The following is a 19,242-nucleotide window of genomic DNA, read 5'->3' on the forward strand; positions in this document are numbered from 1 at the left end:
CCTGCCTTAAAACTCAACATTCAAAAAACTAAGATTATGGCATCCAATCCCATCAATTCATGGGAAATGGATGGGGAAAAATGGAAACAATGGCAGATTTTATTTTCTTGGGCTCTAAAATCACTGCAGAGGGTGACTGCAGTCATGAAATTAAAACACTTGCTCCTTGGAAGAAAAGCGATGACAAACTGGACATAGTATTAAAAAGCAGAGACATCACTTTCCTTACAAAGGTCCATATAGTCAAAGCTGTGGTTTTTCCTGTAGTCATGTACAGATGTGAGAGGTAAACCACAGAAAAGGCTGAGCACTAAAGAGTTGATGCTTTTGAACTGTGGTGCTGGAGAAGACTCTTGAGAGTCCTTGGACTGCGAGGAAATCAAACCAGTCAATCCTAAAGGAAATCAACCCTGAAACTGAAGCTCCAATACTTTGGCCACCTGATTCGAAGAGCCAGCTGATTGGAAAAGACCCTGATGCTGGGAACGATCGATGGCAGGAAGAGTAAGGGGTGACAGAGGAGAAGGTGGATGGTTTGATGCCATCACCAACTCAATGAACATGAGTTTGAGCAAACTCTCTGGGAGACAGTGAAGGACAGGGAAGCCTGGTGTTCTGCAGTCCATGGGGTCTCAGAGTCAAACACAACCTAGAGACTGAACAACAAAAACAAGGGAAAGGTGTTTTTCCTCTACTCACCTTAGGTGTGATGGCTGGAGTTTAACTGACAAAAGAGAGATTAACAAGAGAAAAACAAACAGAAGTTAACACATGCATTGCACATACTTCCAGGAGAGTTCAGTGATGAAAAAATGACCTCAGAGGGGTGTTTAAAAGTGGGGCTCATATATTTCCTTAATAGAAGAAAAAAATTTTTGTAGAGAAATGACAGGACAAAGGAAAGGGTTTTCAGCTTCTAAAGGGAGCAAACTGTTGAAAGGTAAGTATTAATGTTAGGAGGAAACTAATGCTGCCAAGCAGGGCCCTGTGGGACTCCTGGGCGCAGCAGCCTTTTTGTCCCCCATTTCTAAACCTCCATGACCCTCTCTCAGTTCCAAATGGCAGTACAGTTGCTAATCAAAGGAGGAACAGCAACAAAACCAAAAGATTATAGAACCAGAGAGGCTCATCAAAATTAGGAAACTGGACCACCTAAGACCCTGCACACACTCTAATATTGTCAGCAACACCACCCTTACGAAACTTTGCAGAGAGTCTTACTGCCATACTCCTGTCTGTTATAACCTTTCTCTGCTCACCAGGGAGGGGGGCAGAGTTCTTGAGGCCCTAGCCTACTGTGTTTCCCCTTGACTGGCAAAGTAATAAGGCCACTCTTTCCTTCTCCTCCATAATGGTCTACCTATTTCAGTTCAACACTGGTGCAGAGAGAACCAAGATTTGGGCAACACTAATGGAAGATACAGGCCAGTTGGTAAGGAATGTTATGTAGGTTCCTCTGGTGCCATCCCAAGGCTGACTGGAGTCTAGAGTTATGTCCCACGTCCAATGACTAAGAATTGTTCTGCCCTTTGTGGTACAGACCAGGAGCCATGTGTCTGTTTCTTCTCAATTGCCTTCAGCTCAAAATAATCCACATGCCAGAGTGGCATATTTTAGGGTGGTACACTCTGAACCCTTTCAGAAATCCTCTTCTGTGACTATAGCTGTAAGGACAACATCAGGAATGACTCATACCATCTTTATTACTGCATGGAAGTAATCATTCACCACTAGAAGAGAAGTGACGCTAACACACAAAGAGAAAAAAACAGAGAGGTGGAGAAAGCACTTTGATTTTCTTTTAGTAAATATTTACTTATTATGCTGTTGGCTGGTTGTGAAAATGAGCAAGGACCCCCAAGGTCCGTGTCCTCCATCTGCCTTTTGTCTGTGGACAAACTTTAACCAATGAGTAAGTTTAATCGGAGAAGTGAGAAAATGAAGAGACAAAGGGAAACAGTTCAGGAGGATTCAATTATAATAGTTTAGTTATTAAGCATGGGCTTCCCGGGTAGCTCAGCTAAAGAATCATCCTACAATGCAGGAGTTTCTGGTTCCATTCTTGAGTTGAGAAGTTCCCCTGGACAAGGGATGGGCCACTCACTCCAGTATTTTTGGGTTTCCCTGGTGGCTCAGATGGTAAAGAATATGCTTGCAATGCAGGAGACCTGGGTTTGATCCCTAGACTGGGAAGATCCCCTGGAGGAGGGCCTGGCAACTCACTCCAGTATTCTTGCCTGGAGAATCTCCATGGACAGAGGAGCCTGGCGAGGTACATTCCACGGGGTCACAAAGAGTTGGACACGACTGAGCAACTAAGCATAGCACAGCACAGTCATTAAGCATAGTTAATGATCTTTAGTTCCTTCTCAAGAGCTACAAATATTCTGAGCCATATCCTGTGAGCTGTTTTGTGGATACTAAAACCCTCACCAAGTGGAAGATATTAACTACATGATGACCAGACTAGCCATGACATAAACTGCCACAATTCCAAGAACCAGCCTCAAGGACATGGGAAAAAAATGACTTTGGAACTAAAGATTAATTGTACTTAAAACAATCAACATGACAGGGGTCAGACCACTGATGACTAATTTTAAGACGAGTGTTAGGGACTTCCCTGGTGGTCCAGTAAAGACTCCACACTCCTAATGCAGAGGGCATGGGTTGGATCCCTGGTCGGGGATCTAAAATCCAATATGCAGCATGGCATGGTCAAAAGAAAAGATGACCATCAGAGTTGACCATGTTGTTTCTGCAACAGACCCCTCCCTCTGTCTATAAAAGCTCTTGCCTGCTGTTTGTCAGTGGTGAGGAGTCTGCCTTTGGACAGGAGTCTACCCTCCCTGCCAGTTGCTGGATTCCAAAATAAAGAAAACTTTCCTTTCCACCAACCTTGCCTCTTTATTGCCTTTTGAAAAGCAAGCAGCCAGACTCCACTTCTGATTACAGGGGTAGGTGACTGATAATAAGCCCCTGGATTCATCATTAGAGTTTATATTAGATGTTCTATAGAATTAGCTTAAGCTATTTCATGCCAGTTTGCGTTGACAGTCTATTGCTTGAAACCAAAACTGCCCCCCCAAATATAATACGCAGTTAACATTTTTGCAAAATCAGAACCATTTTTTGAAGTCATGGAATAGATGACTCCCCTCTCCAATCATGGTTTTAAAGTCTTTTTGTGTGTGAAATAGAACAGCCTTATTGCTGACTGTAGAAAGTTTTAGTGCTCTGGATAGAAGATCCGATGTCATAATAACATTCCCTTGAGCCAAAGCCTAATCCAGAGCTAATCTAATCCTAATCTAACTCTTTTCAAATCCATAAAGGCTGAAAAAGGTGAGCAAGCTGCTGCAGAAAAAAAGTTTGAAGCTAGCAGAGGTTAGTTCATGGGGTTTAAACTTAGAAGCTGTCTCCATAACATCAAAGTGCAAGGTGAAGCAACAAGCGCAAGTGTATTAACAGAAGCTGCAGTAAGTTAACCAGAAGATCTAACTAAGATGACTACACTTGGCTACACTACACAACAGATTTTCACTGCAGAAGATGCCATCTAGGACCCATAGCTAGAGAGGGGAAGTCAATGCCTGATTTCAAAGTTTCAAAGGATAGGCTGACTGCTGTCAGGGGCTAATACACTTGTGACCTAAGTGGAAGCCAGGGCTCATTGACCATCCTGAAAACCCTAGGGCCTTTAAGAATAGGAAAATATTTGTAATACATAAAAGACAAAAAAGGTAATTTCTTTAACATAATTAGTTTTACAAATCACTAATGAAATCAAGCATGATCATATGGGGACTGCCTAGACACAAAAGCCTTTCCTTGTTCCTCTTTTTCTCATTTGTAGGAAAAAAGATCTGAACTGACTATGGCTCAGATCACGAATTCCTTACTGCAAAATTCAGACTTAAAGAAAGTAGAGAATACCACTAGGCTGTTCAGATATGACCTAAATCAAATCCCTTACGATTATACATTGGAAGTTACAAATAGATTCAAGGGATTAGATCTGATAGAGAGATTTGTAACATTGTATAGGAGGTGGTGAGCAAAACCACCCCCAAGAAAAATGCACGAAGGCAAAGTGGTTGTCTGAGGAGGCCTTACAATAGCTGAGGGGAGAAGAGAAGTGAAAGGCAAAGGAGAAAAAGAAAGACATACTCATCTGAAAGCAAAGTTCCAAAGAATAGCAAGGAGAGAACAGAAAGCCTTCCTAAGGGAACAGTAACAAAGAAACAGAAGAAAACAATAGAATGAGAAAGACTAGAGATCTCTTCAAGAAAATGAGAGATACCAAGGGAACACTTACTGCAAAGATAGGCTCTATAAAGGACAGAAATGGTATGGACCTAACAGAAGCAGAAGACACTAAGAAGAGGTGGCAAGAATACTGAGAAGAACTATACAGAAAAGATTTTGATGACCCAGATAACCACCTAGAGCCAGACATCCTGGAATGCGAAGTCAAGTGGGCCTCAGGAAGCATCACTATGAACAAACCTAGTGGAGGTGATGGAATTCCAGCTGAGTTACTTCAAATTCTAAGATGATGCTGTGGAAGTGCTGCACTCAATATCCCAGCAAATTTGGAAAACTCAGCAGTGGCCACAGGACTGGAAAAGGTCAGTTTTCATTCCAATCCCAAAGAAAGGCAATGCCAAAGAATGCTCAAACTACCACACAATTGCACTCATTTCACATGCTAGCAAGGTCATGCTCAAAATCCTTCAAGCTAGGTTTCAATGGAAGCTTCAGTGGCAGCTGTGCAGCGCTGGAGCTGCCGTGAGGAGATACCCCACGTCCAAGGTCAAAGGAGAAGCCCCAGCAAGATGATAGGAGGGGCAAATTCACGTTTAGAATCAGACTCCATTCCCACCAGAAATGCTCGGAGGGCTCAAACAAATCTTGTGTACACCAGGACCCAGAGACCCCACAGAGACTGAGACAGAACTGTATTTGAGTGTCTCCTGTGGAGGTACGGGTCAGCAGTGGACTGCCACAGGGCCAGGGGCTCTGGGTGCAGCAGACTTGAGTATGGCATAAGCCCTTTTTGAGGAGGTCGCCATTAACCCCACCACAGAACTGCCAGAACTTACACAGGACTGGGAAATAGACTCTTGGAGGGCACAACAGAACCTCGTGTGCACCAGGACCCAGGAGAAAGGAGCAGCGGCCCCACAAGAGACTGACCCAGACTTGCCTGTGAGTGTCCAGCAGTCTCCAGTGGAGGTGTGGGTCAGTGGTGGCCCGCGGCAGGGCTGGGGGCACTGAATGTAGCAGTACATGCATGGGACCTTTTGAAGGAGGTAGCCATTATCTTCATTACCTCCACCATAGTTTGGCTCCAAGTAAATAACAGGGAGGAAACACAGCCCCACCCATTGACAGAAAATTGGATTAAAGGTTTTCTGAGCATGGCCCCCATCAGAGCAAGACCCAGTTTCCCCCTCAGTCAGTCTCTCCCACCAGGAAGCTTCCTGTAAGCCTCTTATCCTTCTTCATCAGAGGGCAGACAGACTGAAAACCACAATCACAGAAAACTAATCAAATTTATCACATGGACCACAGGCTTGTCTGACTCAATGAAACTACGAGCCATGCCGTGTAGGGTCACCCAAGACAGACGGGTCATGGTGGAGAGTTCTGACAAAATGTGGTCCACTGAAGAAGGGAATGGCAAACCACTTCAGTATTCTTGCCTTGAGAACTCCATGAACTGCATGAAAAGGCAAAAAGATATGGCACTGAAAGATGAACACCCTAGGTTGGCAGGTGCCCAATATGCTACTGGAGATCAGTGGAGAAACAACTCCAGAAAGGATGAAAAGACGGAGCCAAAGCAAAAACAACACCCAGTTGTGGATGTGACTGGTGATCGAAGCAAAGTCTGATGCTGTAAAGAGCAATATTGCATAGGAACCTGGAATGTCAGGTCCACGAATCAAGGCAAATTGGAAGTGGTCAAACAGGAGATGGCAAGAGTGAATGTCAACATTTTAGGAATCAGTGAACTAAAATGGACTGGAATGGGTGAATTTAACTCAGATGACCATTATATCTACTACTGTGGGCAAGAATCCATTAGAAGAAATGGAGTAGCCATAATAGTCAGCAAAATAGTCTAAACCCCAGTACTTGGATGCAATCTCAAAAATGACAGAATGATCTCTGTTCATTTCCAAGCAAACCATTCAATATCACAGTAATCCAAGTCTATGCCCTGACTAGTAACACTGAAGAAGCTAAAGTTGAACGGTTCTATGAAGCTTCTTCACAGAAGAAGGTTCTATGACCTTCTGGAACTAACACCCTAAAAAGATGTCCTTTTCGTTATAGGGGACTGGAATGCAAAAGTAGGAAGTCAAGAAACACCTGGAATAACAGGCAAATTTGGCCCTGGAGTACAGAATGAAGCAAAGATTAGCAAAGGCTAATCAAGTTTTGCCAAGAGAATGCACTGATCATAGCTCATCTCACACACTAGTAAAGTAATGCTCAAAATTCTCCAAGCCAGGCTTCAACAGTACATGAACTATGAACTTCTAGATGTTCAAGCTGGATTTAGAAAAGGTAGAAGGAAATGGCAACCCACTCCAGTATTCTTGCCTGGAGAATCCCAGGGATGGAGGAGCCTGGTGGGCTGCTGTCTATGGGGTTGCACAGAATCGGACACGAGTGAAGCGACTTAGCAGCAGCAGAGGAACCAGAGATCAATTGCCAACATCCATTGGATCATCGAAAAAATGAGAGAGTTCCAGAAAAACATCTACTTCTGCTTTACTGACTATGCCAAAGCCTTTGTGTGGATCACAACAAAGTGTGGAAAATTCTGAAAGAGATGGGAATACCAGACCATCTGACCTGCCTCCTGAGAAATTTGTATGCAGGTCAAGAAGCAACCGTTAAAACTCTGCATGGAACGACAGATTGGTTCCAAATCAGGAAAGGAGTACTTAATAAACCTTTCTCTACTCCAAATGACAACGTTTCTATTTTTTGGCCTCACAGGGCATTGGGCACAGGAACTTGTGCTCAGCAATCCTAGGAGAAAAAAAAAAAAATGCAGCTATCTAATACAAAAACACGCAAAGGATATTAACAGGCAGTTGAAAGAAAAACAAATAGAATCATGTGCTTAACTTCACTCATAATTAAGTAAATGCACACCAAAACAAATTATGCTTTCAATGACCAGAAAAGCAAGCATAAATTATTCTGCTAATGCACAAGGCTGGCAAATAACAGGTGATGGACATGTAAATTGATACAACTTTTGGAAGGCAATTTTGCAACATCTATCAGTATTTATAATGCCTGTACACTGTGAAGTGTAAGTCTACAGCTAGGATTTCATCCAGTGAGCAAACTCTCAAAGATTACAAGGCATATGTTTCCATATGTTTACTGATTCATCACTGGTAATAACAAAAACCTGGGGACTTCCCTGGTGGTCCCGAGGTTAACACTCTGCGTTCAGCTCAGGGGACTCCAGTTCAATCACTGGTCAGGGAACTAAGATTCCTCATGCCACACCGCATGGCCAAAAGGAAAATAAAAACCCTGCCCATGACCTAAATACCCATCAATTAGTCTGCCTGGTTAAATAAATTATTATATACCCAATCAGTTCAACATTATTTAGCACTGCAAATTAAGAATTATATAATACGTGCTATTAAAAGAATGGAATCATGCATGCTATTAAATAAAGTGAACAAAAACAAAGAATACCATATGCATTATCCTCTATATGTATAAGGGGAAATATATTCAAACATTTTCCCAGGAAGCATACAAAAGAAACTGTTAATTAGGCAGTCAGTTAGGCAGAACTTTAGGGAGAGGAACTGGTAGAGACTTTTTCATTTTATGACTTTTGCTTAATTTAAACTTTTATTTTACCATATATATGAACCTATATTATATATTTATGCTATATTATATAGTGTATTTGATATTTATTTATACATTATATTATACATTACATGAATTTATCATTGATAAATTATATATTTTGTATATTAATACTAGATAGTTTATAATATAATAAATATTTTATATAACATATTATCCATATTGAGATACCTTTCAAAATCATGGCTGAGAAAGGATGGGTTCTAGATGGTATTTTAAAATTTATTTTATAGTAAAATACAATACCATAATCAGCTTGTTTTCGTTGAGCAAACATTTGAAGATATGGTAAAGAATCTTAAAAATAATACCATTCTTTGTACAAGCACTTGGGAAACAGTTTGCCACATATGATTTGTCACCATATATTGGAGATGAAGGACACACCCTTTGAATGAGCAATAGTCTCCTAAATACAGACTCTACAGAAATATATACACATATTCACCAAAACACATGGACTAAGATGTTCACTAGAAAAATGTGCCCAATAGCAAACACAGAAACTGACCTAGAAACCACCAAAATATTCATTACCAGTGGAATGGCTACATCAGTTGTGATACAGTCACTTAAGGCAAAGCTATAATGCTGTGAAAATAAATGCACCACAACCCATCAGCATGGATCAACTGTACAAACAAAGGATGAAAGGGAGCGAGATACAAAAGAAACACGTAGTATGAGTCCATTTATACTATGCTTGGGGTGTATACACAGATAGGAAAACCAAGGCAGTGACTATCACAAACTATCTGGGAGTGGGACAAAAGGGTTGTAAGCTGGAAGGGGCACGCTTGGGGGCTTCTGGAGACCTGACAGTGTTATGTGACCTAGACTGTGATTTGTACAGATATTTGCTTTGTAATCTTTATCAAAACTTACACATATGTTTAAATGCTTCCTTGTATCTATGTTGCTGCTACTGCTAAGTCGCTTCAGTCGTGTCCGACTCTGTTCGACCCCATTGACGGCAGCCCACGAGGCACCCCCGTCCCTGGGATTCTCCAAGCAAGAACACTGGAGTGGGTTGCCATTTCCTTCTCCAATGCATGAAAGTGAAAAGTGAAAGTGAAGTTGCTCAGTTGTGTCCGACTTCGCAACCCCATGGACTGCAGCCTACCAGGCTCCTCCATCTATGGGATTTTCCAGGCAAGAGTACTGGAGTGGGGTGCCATCGCCTTCTCCGGTATCTATGTTACATGTCATAATAAAACCTACAAAAATTAAACAAAGCACCTGATACCATTCTGCGTCTAAATCATAGTTTACACAAACCAATATTCTATCTATGATACCAAAGGGTATTTTATGCTAGTTTCCAAGGAGTCATCTTTTGGGCTTGCAGGATGAAGTCTAAGATTTGGGCATTTATAACTCCAAAATAAAGTACAGAGAAACAGGATATCAAACTGTGTCCAAACCGTCATAGTAAAAATCAGCCCCAGTACCGAGTATATTTAAAATAGACGAGAAGATGGAACTTCAGACTATTCTTCATTGTTAGATCTTTAATAGTTATTCCTATCTATACAGACCATTACTTTTCAAGAAGATAGTATTTCTTGAAGAATTTACTACACAAATGTCAAGTCCTCTTAAATTAATATTATTAATATATTAATATATTCTTCCTATTGTCATTGTTCATATCTACCTACCCTGCAAAAAAGGAATCTGACAGCTGAACAAAAGAAGTATATGAGGCATGTCTAGAGGCTTAAAGTCATCTAACTAAAAGAAAATCTCTTGTCTACTTAAGCTCCACATCCAAACACCTGTTGGTGGTGATGGGTGATGGTGAAGTAAGAGGAAGATAAGCTTTGAATTGCTATGCTACACACACACACACACACAGTCTCACATACACCACCATTTTGTATGGGGAACCAGCCACAAAATGTTAGTGGTATATTTCATTTTCACTTAATATTTGTTGGTACATTTTTTAGTTCCATGTTCAACATAATTACTACTCTAATGGGATGTTTTACAAGCATGCAAAATGCAGATTTCTACCCAATGGCAGGACTCATCATCACAGGGAGTTTCAGCTCCATGGGTTTTTAGCTGACTACATCGATTGCCCAGTAAATGGTGACATTTTCTAACCTGCTGTACAGAGGCAAGTGTCTAAATTTTGGCCAATAAGATGCAAGCATGTGAGTATGTGTGTGTTAGAGTGTGTGTGTGTGTGTGTGTTTAAGGAAGTTGCTTGTTTTCCACTTTCTTGTTCCCTCTTCACACTAAATAGAAAACAGCAAGAGAAGAAGTAACTGCCTCTGACCCAGAGATGACAGTTCCTGATGAGAATGGCAATGCTACCTGATCATCTTGAGACACATTTCTGGAGTGTTGTCTGAGTAAAAGCCAAATGTTTATCTTATTTCTGCACTGTAATTTGAAGATACTGTTAAAGTAGATTTTAAAGATAAAAGCCAAAATAAATTATTTGTAGTGGTGCAGGGTAAAGCATCCCTGGGTCGGGAAGATCCCCTGGAGAAGGGCATGGCAACCCACTCCCATATTCTTGCTGGGAGAATTCCACGGACAGAGGAGCCTGGTGGGCTACAGTCCATGGCGTTGCGAGAGTTGGACATAACTGAGCCTGCACAGACTAAATGAATATGAGTTTCACTTTAGACACACCTGGCAATGCTAACTGGTAAGAATAACAAAAAATAGGCAGTATAAATTAAATCACGGCCTTATATCAAACAAAAGTAAATGTGATAAGGAGAGCAAACATAAAACTTTAACCTGAAACATATATACATATTAATTTTATGTACATGGTCTGGTAATGGCAAGTTTCTCTCTAAGAATTATAAAAAAGGTAAAAATCACAGAGGGAGAAATTGAGATACTTCACTCCAGCCGATTTTAAAAATAATTGCACGTCAACACTAGGTTGAACAAAACTGCAATGCCACTGATAAACTGAAGAGAACCAATTTAGTTTAAGGAATGTGTCTGTGATATTTCAAAACGCCTAAAATTGGTAAGTAAAAGACATTGGGAAAATGGCAAGGAGCGTTGTATTAATACTGATTCTTGTTTGCAAGCCATGGGAACCAACACTGGTTAACTTAAAAGAGTTAATTACTGGGAGGACATAGGAAAGCTGAAAGGAAAGAGAATTGGATGCAGAAAGGACAAGAGAAGTAGTTCCAGAGGAACTACAATACAGTCTTCTCTGAGGGACATAACTGGAATAAAAGCACAGCTCCCTGGAGATATTTTGAGGTGGAAGATGATGGTTTCCTGGTGACTGCTTTCAGGAGATAACACCTGAAAGAAATGAGGTGAGATTGGGCAGAGGGAGAAGCCAACTCAAGCTGCGGATGCAGCTGGAGCCTCAGCCAACCCCACAGGGTGCTCCCGAGAGTAGCCCCAAGTAGAGGCAAGGGCCTTTGTTTGGTGCTTTTCTCCAGTCCAGCCTTGGGCTGTCCACAGATAAGGCACTTGTCTATAGTTAAGGAGGCAGTGAAGTATGAGCAGCTAATAGACACAGCAGAGGACTTATTTTCTGACTTTGCACCACACCACACAAAATTCAAAACTCTTAGAAAAAACAGACAGGCACACTTGGTCATGTGCTCAGAGTTTGACTGGAGCGGTCCAGGTTCTCTAATATTCTGTCCTTCTAAAACTGCACAGAGAGGCCATACACCCCCCACCAAAAAAAAAAAAAAAACCCATTTGTATGCTCTTACCAGAACAAGGCAGAGTGGAAGCCAGACTCCCAGGATACAGCCACTGTGTATTATAGGTATCAATGGACAATTCAGGAATAATGATATGTAAATCACTGGTAGGTTTTAAAAAGTTCACTCTCACTAGCAACTGATGATCTGAAAATTAAGCCTTGCAAATGAGAGTGACAGGGCTTTCCAGGTGGCTTTATTGGTAAAGAACCTGCCCGCCAATGCAGAAGACATGAGATGCAGGTTCGATTCCTGGCTTGGGAAGATCCACTGGAGGAGGGCATGGCAACCTACTCCAATATTCTTGCCTGGAGAATTCCACAGACAGAGAAGCCTGGCAGGCTACAGTCCATGGGATCACAGAGTTGGACACAACTGAAGCAACTTAGCACAGTGAGAGTGCCAAAGATTAAGAAGGATCTTTCTCAGAATTTCCAAGTGTGGTGGGAGACAGGCACTCAAATACAACGCTGCTGCTGCTGCTGCTGCTGCTGCTAAGTCGCTTCAGTCGTGTCCGACTCTGTGCGACCCCATAGACGTCAGCCACCAGGCTCCCCCGTCCCTGGGATTCTCCAGGCAAGAACACTGGAGTGGGTTGCCATTTCCTTCTCCAATGCATGAAAGTGAAAAGTGAAAGTGAAGTTGCTCAGTCGTGTTCGACTCCTAGCGACCCCGTGGACTGCAGCCTACCAGGCTCTTCCGTCCATGGGATTTTCCAGGCAAGAGTACTGGAGTGGCTTGCCATTGCCTTCTCCGCAAATACAATGCTAACAAAAGAATAAAACTGTATAACCTTCCTGAAAATCAATTTTGCAATGTATGCCAAAAGTTTTAAAAATACACCTATTCTGCAGTTGCACTTCTAGGAATTTAGCCTAAGGAAATAACCAATTATAAAAAAAGTAAATGCGCAAAAAGATATTTAATGCAGCATTGTTTGCTATATTTATAAAGGAAGGAAGTAAACTAAACATTTAGAAGAGGTTATAGAGTCAGTAAATTATGGAAAATCCAAATGATGCAATATGATGAAGCCATTAGGAATCAATTGGTTGCGAGATAATCATATACACAGAGAGATGGTCATGTTACTGTAAGTTTTAAAAATTACAAAACAAAATACATAGTAAATCTTCTTGTAATATCAAAAACCAAAAGGTAAATGCTATTTTAGTGTGATGGCATTACACGTACTATTTCCCAAATCTGTAACAGAAAAAAGACAGCTTACATGTCACTCAAAAATTATTTAAAAGCCTCTTAAAATCAAAACAAAAGCAAAATTTAAAAACTGAAGTAGGACCCATCTTCCAAAAAAGATACAATTGAAAAGTTCAGCCTTGGAACCATTTTTTAAATTTCAATAAAACATTATATGTTTCAAATATTTAATGTTTATATATATTAGGACTTACCATGTATCAGGCACTGTCCTAAAAACCTTCTAGATAGTCATCACATAATCCTCATAACTCTATGCGTTAGGTACCATTATTACCCATATTTTACAGATGAAGAAACTGAGGCACAGACATCCCACTAGCTACAGGACTAGTAACTAGTGAAGATGAGACTCAAATCCAGGTAGTCTGGCTATGGAGACCATTATTGTAATCACTTGGCTATTTTGTAAAGTATTTATTTGAGAAATATTAATATTTGTTAACAATCTTGTACTCTTTTGCAAATGTTCACTGCCTGCAGAATTCGAGGTAAATCACTGCAGACAAACAGCTTTTCAACAGAAAATCTGAGTGAAGGTGATATCCTTGATTAGTCTTATGACAAACACATGTGTAGGTGGACGTAAGGAAGGAGAAAAGACAGATTATGTTTATTTTAAATGTATTTATCAGGAATTTACTGTTTGGATAAGAAAAAACATAAAAGATTTCAATTCAAAAAAATCTTGGGCTCCCTTTTTTGAAAGATATAATTTACAAATACTAATTTAAATGTTATTGAGATGAAAAGCACAGTCAGATTTTGATTGATGTTTAATTCTATCACTGCCTTTAAAATCTTTATATTTGGACTTCCCTGGTGGTCCAGTGGGTTAGGAATCTGCATGCCAGTGCAGGGGAAACAGGTTAGGTCCCTGCTTTGAGAAGGTAGCACATACCTTGAGGCAACTAAGCTTGTGTGCCATAACTACTGAATATACATCCTGCAATTACTGAAGCCCACGTGTCCAGAGCCAGTGCTCCGCAGCAAGACAGGCCACTGAAACCAGAGGCCAGTCACCACAACGAAGAGAAGTCGCCTCTCACGGCAACTAGAGAAAGCCCGCACACAGCAATGAAAACACAGCACAGCCAAAAATAAACACAATTAAAAAAAAAATTCTATATTTTTTAAAAAGAATATGATTGGACTTATATAAGAAAAGAAAATTGTAACACAGCATACACAAGCTTCTCTAGAAAGTCTTTTTCCATAATAAACACTTTATTTCTCAAGAAAAATACCATTGATCTAATCTGTATGTTGATTGCTAGCTAGTAAAAAAGGGAAATCATAACCAGGCAAAATGTGAACACAGCTAACTAAAACTCACTGTAAAAAAAAAAGAAAAAAGATAAATAAAACGGTAACCTTAAAGGCTCTACATGGTTTTATACCTTACAACTTCTGTTGCTGTAAGATATGAGGAGTTGTAGGTCTAACATAATCTTTATCTCCTTCCAGGACATTTTAGCAGCTGTGAAATAAGAGGCTTGGAACAACATCCTAAGTCCCTTCTAGTCCTAAAATTCTAAGTACATTCAATATGTAGTTCTAAAGACATTTATACATATCTTGGCCGGACTGACTTCCTGGTGAAAGGGGAAGATGAGAAAAATGCCTGAGTTACTCCTCCATCATGGCCCCTACAATGAGTCCGTTCTCAAAGTTAGTCTCTAAATTGACAACCAGTATATCTGATAAATGTTTGTGAACAGCAAATTACAGAAGACCTCTCCTGACAACGTCTCTACGTGTTTCACATGCATACTTTGATTCTATCTCCCGGAGCCCTTGCTCCCTCTCTCATTACCCCCTCATCATGTTGGCTAACACGTCACTAAATTCAATGTATATTCACCTTTAACCTTTCTCCACGTCGTGGCCCATTTAACACAGCTGATCCTACTTTGAAAATCTGGTTTTCTTCTCATGTCTTAGGCCACTTCTCCTTTAAGTTAGTCATCAAATGTTGGAATCACACAAGTCTGGGCCTTGGGCCTTCTTTTAAACTCTATATGTATGCTGTTTTATACGGAAGGCACTAGGCCATGGGACTATTTAATAAACTAAAGTTAATAAAAAATTCAATTCTTTAGTTGCCCTAGGCATTTCAAGGGCTCAAAAACCACAAGTGGCTCATTGTATTGGGCAACACTGAAATAGAATATTTCCGACATTCTATTACACAGTGTTGCTCTATACCCTCTCCCTGAGTGACTGTCTTTATGCCCAAGTTGTCAGTTATTATCATCTATTTGCAGAAAAATCTTCACATTTATACTCTTGTAAAAACTTTTTTGAGCAAAAGACCAGTGTGGCCAAACACTGCCTTAATTTTCCACTTGGGTATCCCAAAGCCCAAAATGCCCCAGACCAGATTTCTCAAGTTCATCTCCAAACCTGGCTTTAGAATGTTCTTCCTAATGTCACTGCCATCTAATTCCAGGTGAACTAGTTTGAAAACTCAAGCTACCCTCTATTTTTCCTCATTCCTTCAATCCATTTCCAAGTCCTCTGCATTATTTCTTAAGTACCATACTTCTCAAAATTTTCCCCTTCCTCGTTTTTCTGCCACCCCCATAATCCATACTCCTATAGCTTGACTAGTGGAGAAATTTCTCTGAATTTAAATCTTGACTGAGAGACCTCAGGCAAATTTCTTAGACTCCTCCTTAACCAAGTTCTTCATCTGTAAAAATAGGGATAATACTATGATATTCTTCATAGTGTTGTTTTAAGGATTGAATAAGATTATAAGTGTAGAGCTTAGCATAGTGTATAGGACATAAATTCTCTAAATATTAGCTACTATGATTACTATCATCTCGTGCCTAGATTACTGAAATTGTATCCTATCTTTCCATACTTACTCTTGCTCCTCTCGAATCTTCTGCCTGCAATGTAACTAGAGACTTTTAGTAAATATAAACCTGATCATTTGCCCCCTCAATCTCCCTGGAAACCCAGTTTATAGGTTTTATAGGTCTTTTGGAATAGACCTCTTTTATCACACTTGTTCCTTAATCCCTGTGCTTTAACCAAAGTGGTCATATTCTTTCCAAGAAGGCTTTTGCTCATGATATTTCCCTTTTCTGAAACCCCCATGACAGTTAAAATTTTATTCTAATCATCCTTCAGACTTCACTGAACAGTCACTCCTACCTAAGTTTGGTCCCTCTCTTTTGCATTCTCATTATACCATATTCCTCTCTGTCCCAAGCCTCTCAGTTTGCAATCACACATTTATATGAGTGGCTACTATTTATTATTACTATACATTTCTTTGTTTCCTTCAACAGACATGTTATATTGAACTTCTGATACTCCTCCAACTCAAGTCTGCTACATTCACCATCTTCTTCATCTCAGAAAATTGCAACACCATTTTTCTAGTTGCTCAGGCCAAAAGTCTTGAACTCTCTTCAATATTCCATATCCATCAGCATACTCTATTGCCTCCACACAGTCTGACCACTTTCCTTCCATTTCCACTCTCCACACAGTGGCCAAAACCCACAATATAACTTTCTGGATTGCAGCAATATCTCCTAACATTTGCCTACTGCTCAGTCACTCTGTCGTGTCCAACTCTGCGACCCCTATGGACTGTAACCCACCAGGCTCCTCTGTCCATGGGATTCTCCAAGCAAGAATATTGGAGTGGGTTGCCATTTCCTCCTCCAGGGGATCTTCCTGACCCAGGGATCAAACTCAACTCTCTTACATCTCCTGCATTGGCAGGTGGGTTTTTTAACCACTAGTGCCACCCACATGTGATCATATTGAAGATACTGCGTTAAGGAGGTGATTAATGTTAAAATGCATCATAACAGTGGAGCTCTGATCAGATAGAAATGGTGCCCTATAGAAAAAGCAACACCAGAGTTCTCTTCCTCTTCCTATGTCTTCACTGAAGACATGGTGAAAAGGCAGCCCAAACTAACATACCATTCCACTCAAAGTAAAAGTCAAAGAGGTGCTATACAATCTGGTCTTCATGTCCCCAATCCCTAAATTCTGATTTAAATCTCCTTTGATTCTCCTTAACCCTTAAACAGCTTCAGCCACATCCACCTACATGCAATTCCATCAACATTTTGGGCAGGCTCTCACCTTCCGACCTTTGCTTCTCCTCTGCCTGGAACACTCTTTTCTCAAATGTTTGCATCATTCATTTCCACAGTCAAATGTCACCTTCTCACTGGGGCCATCCTATGAAATATTTGGTACCTCCATCTTACACGTTACCCCTACTTCAGTTCAGCTCACTCGCTCAGACTCTTTGTGACCCCGTGGACTGCAGCATGCCAGGCTTTCCTGTCCATCACCAACTCCCAGAGCTTGCTCAAACTCACATCCATTGAGTCAATGATGCCATCCAACCATTTCATCCTCTGTCGGTGGTCCCCTTCTCCTCCTGCCTTCAATCTTTCCCAGCATCAGGGTCTTTTCCAGTGGGTCAGTTCTTCACATCAGGTGGCCAAAGTATTGGAATTTCAGCTTCAGCATCATAGTCAGCACATAGTAGGTGCTTACTATTTGCTTAAATCAATGAATGCTGAATTCCCATAGCCACCAAATTAGCTCTGTAGCTAAAAGATACCACAAACACCGGCTACTAAGGCAGCAATCCTGTCGTAGAAACTGTACTGCCACTTGACTGCTCTGGCCTCTTCTAGTTTTCTGGGCTTCCCTTGTGGCTCAGCTGGTAAAGAATCTGCCTGCAATGTGGGAGACCTGGGTTCGATCCCTGGGTTGTGAAGATCCCCTGGAGAAGGGAAAGGGAAAGGCTACCCACTCCAGTATTCTGGCCTGGAGAATTCCATGGACTGTACAGTCCATGGGGTCACAAAGAGTTGGACACGACTGAGGGATTTTCAGCTTCACTTTCACATAGGTTGACAATAGTGGTAAAGAACTTGCCTGCCAATCCAAGACATGAGGCACGGGTTCAAGCCCTGGGTCAGGAAGATCCCCTGGAGAAGGGCATGGCAATCTACTCCAGTATTCTTGCCTGGAGAATCCCATGGACAGAAGAGCCTGATGTGTTATAGTCCACAGAGTTACAAAGAGTTGGACCTGCAGTTTTCTGCCAATATAACTAAAGCTCATGATGGACTTAAATTGTGGCTACATGATCCAAGAGTGGTTCCTTCCTCTCTTCCATCTTTACAATAAAGATAATAAACTAAGATGAAAAGTGAATGTCAAATAAAATCATGGATAGGACAATTTTTTGAAAATTGCCTGGTTGCAGCCTTCTTCACAGTATTTCCAAACAGTTCCACAAACTGCCTCTCTGATCATGCTTCCAGGATTCAGCAAAGGATGGTTTTCATCTCTATAAATAAAATTTTAAATGACATAAACAACAATACAAAAAGACACAAGGGAAGAAGTCATTCATGGTTATCTGTTTTTATGTAGGGCTGTGGGTAGAATTTATGTTAAAAATGGATTCTCTCTACTGCTAAGAAAGTTACAAAGTTCCCCTGCTTTTGACAGAATAAAAAATAGGCCTGACAGGAGAGAGGTACCTTACTATTTTACTTGAAATAGAATTCTTCATAATCTAAACCACGTGGAAACTTACAGGCGAGTGCTCCACTGTTAGTTTTTCCTCTCAGTATATTCATTAAAGAAAAAAAAATTCAAGTTAAAAATCGTCTTGAAACAATAAGTTATCACAACTAGGCTCCGTTCTCGTCTTCAAACATCACAGCTTTTAAAAAATGAAGGTGTCACTGTAAGAGTGAACACACCCATTGCATCACTACAGGAATTAGTAACAGATTATGCAAATTAACGCTGCCTGGGGGTAAACGCCTCAAAGACCGTACAGAGGAAATCCTTCCTCCCCATAGGCTCAGGCCTGGAGTGAGTGAAGGGAGTAGCGGCGAGCCAGATCTCCGCGCAGGCCTCGCCCGGGACACATATTGCCTAAAACTCCGGAAGCACCTGCGGGATGGACGAGAAAACCGGCCGCATCACCCGCAGGCGCGCTGGGCGGTCAGCAGCTCCAGCATCGCCTCGGGTACCAAGCGCCGCAGGGAAATCAGCCCAGTAGCCCTGCAGCATCTCGCGAGATCTCGCCTTCGGAGCCCCGTACTGCGAGCTCAGAACCTTAAAAAAAAAAAAAAAAAAAGGCGAGCGGGCGACAGCCCCCGGAGCCGCCGCCGTGGTGGCAGCTGGCGCCTGAGCATCAGCGATCGGCGTGCGCCGAGGAAGGGCCCGCGCGCCCCTTCTCCAGGCGGCTCGGGCTGGGCGCCGTCCGCAGCTGGTCCGCCGTGGCCTGGGTGCCGGCCCACTGACGCGCGGCCCCAGGGGCGGGGAGAAAGGGAGGAGGCCGGGGGCCAGCTCCTCTCCACCGCAGAGTGGGGCGGGG

The 19,242-nt window shown here is 41.5% G+C and overlaps 1 protein-coding gene across 1 annotated transcript in view; it reads left to right on the forward strand.

Annotated features, from left to right (window-relative positions):
• The first annotated feature begins 1,351 nt into the window (after window positions 1-1,351).
• SLC12A2 (solute carrier family 12 (sodium/potassium/chloride transporter), member 2) overlaps window positions 1,352-19,242 on the forward strand; it is a 113,423-nt gene continuing 95,532 nt past the window's right edge. Inside the window, exons 1-3 of the mRNA XM_010846348.1 lie at window positions 1,352-1,432; window positions 3,336-3,387; window positions 18,637-19,231. Of these exons, the coding sequence (XP_010844650.1) occupies window positions 1,352-1,432; window positions 3,336-3,387; window positions 18,637-19,231 (728 nt within the window). The remainder of the gene's footprint in view (window positions 1,433-3,335; window positions 3,388-18,636; window positions 19,232-19,242) is intronic.

Source organism: Bison bison, unplaced genomic scaffold, assembly GCF_000754665.1.
Source record: "Bison bison bison isolate TAMUID 2011002044 unplaced genomic scaffold, Bison_UMD1.0 scf7180017864235, whole genome shotgun sequence".
Taxonomy (NCBI): domain Eukaryota; kingdom Metazoa; phylum Chordata; class Mammalia; order Artiodactyla; family Bovidae; genus Bison; species Bison bison.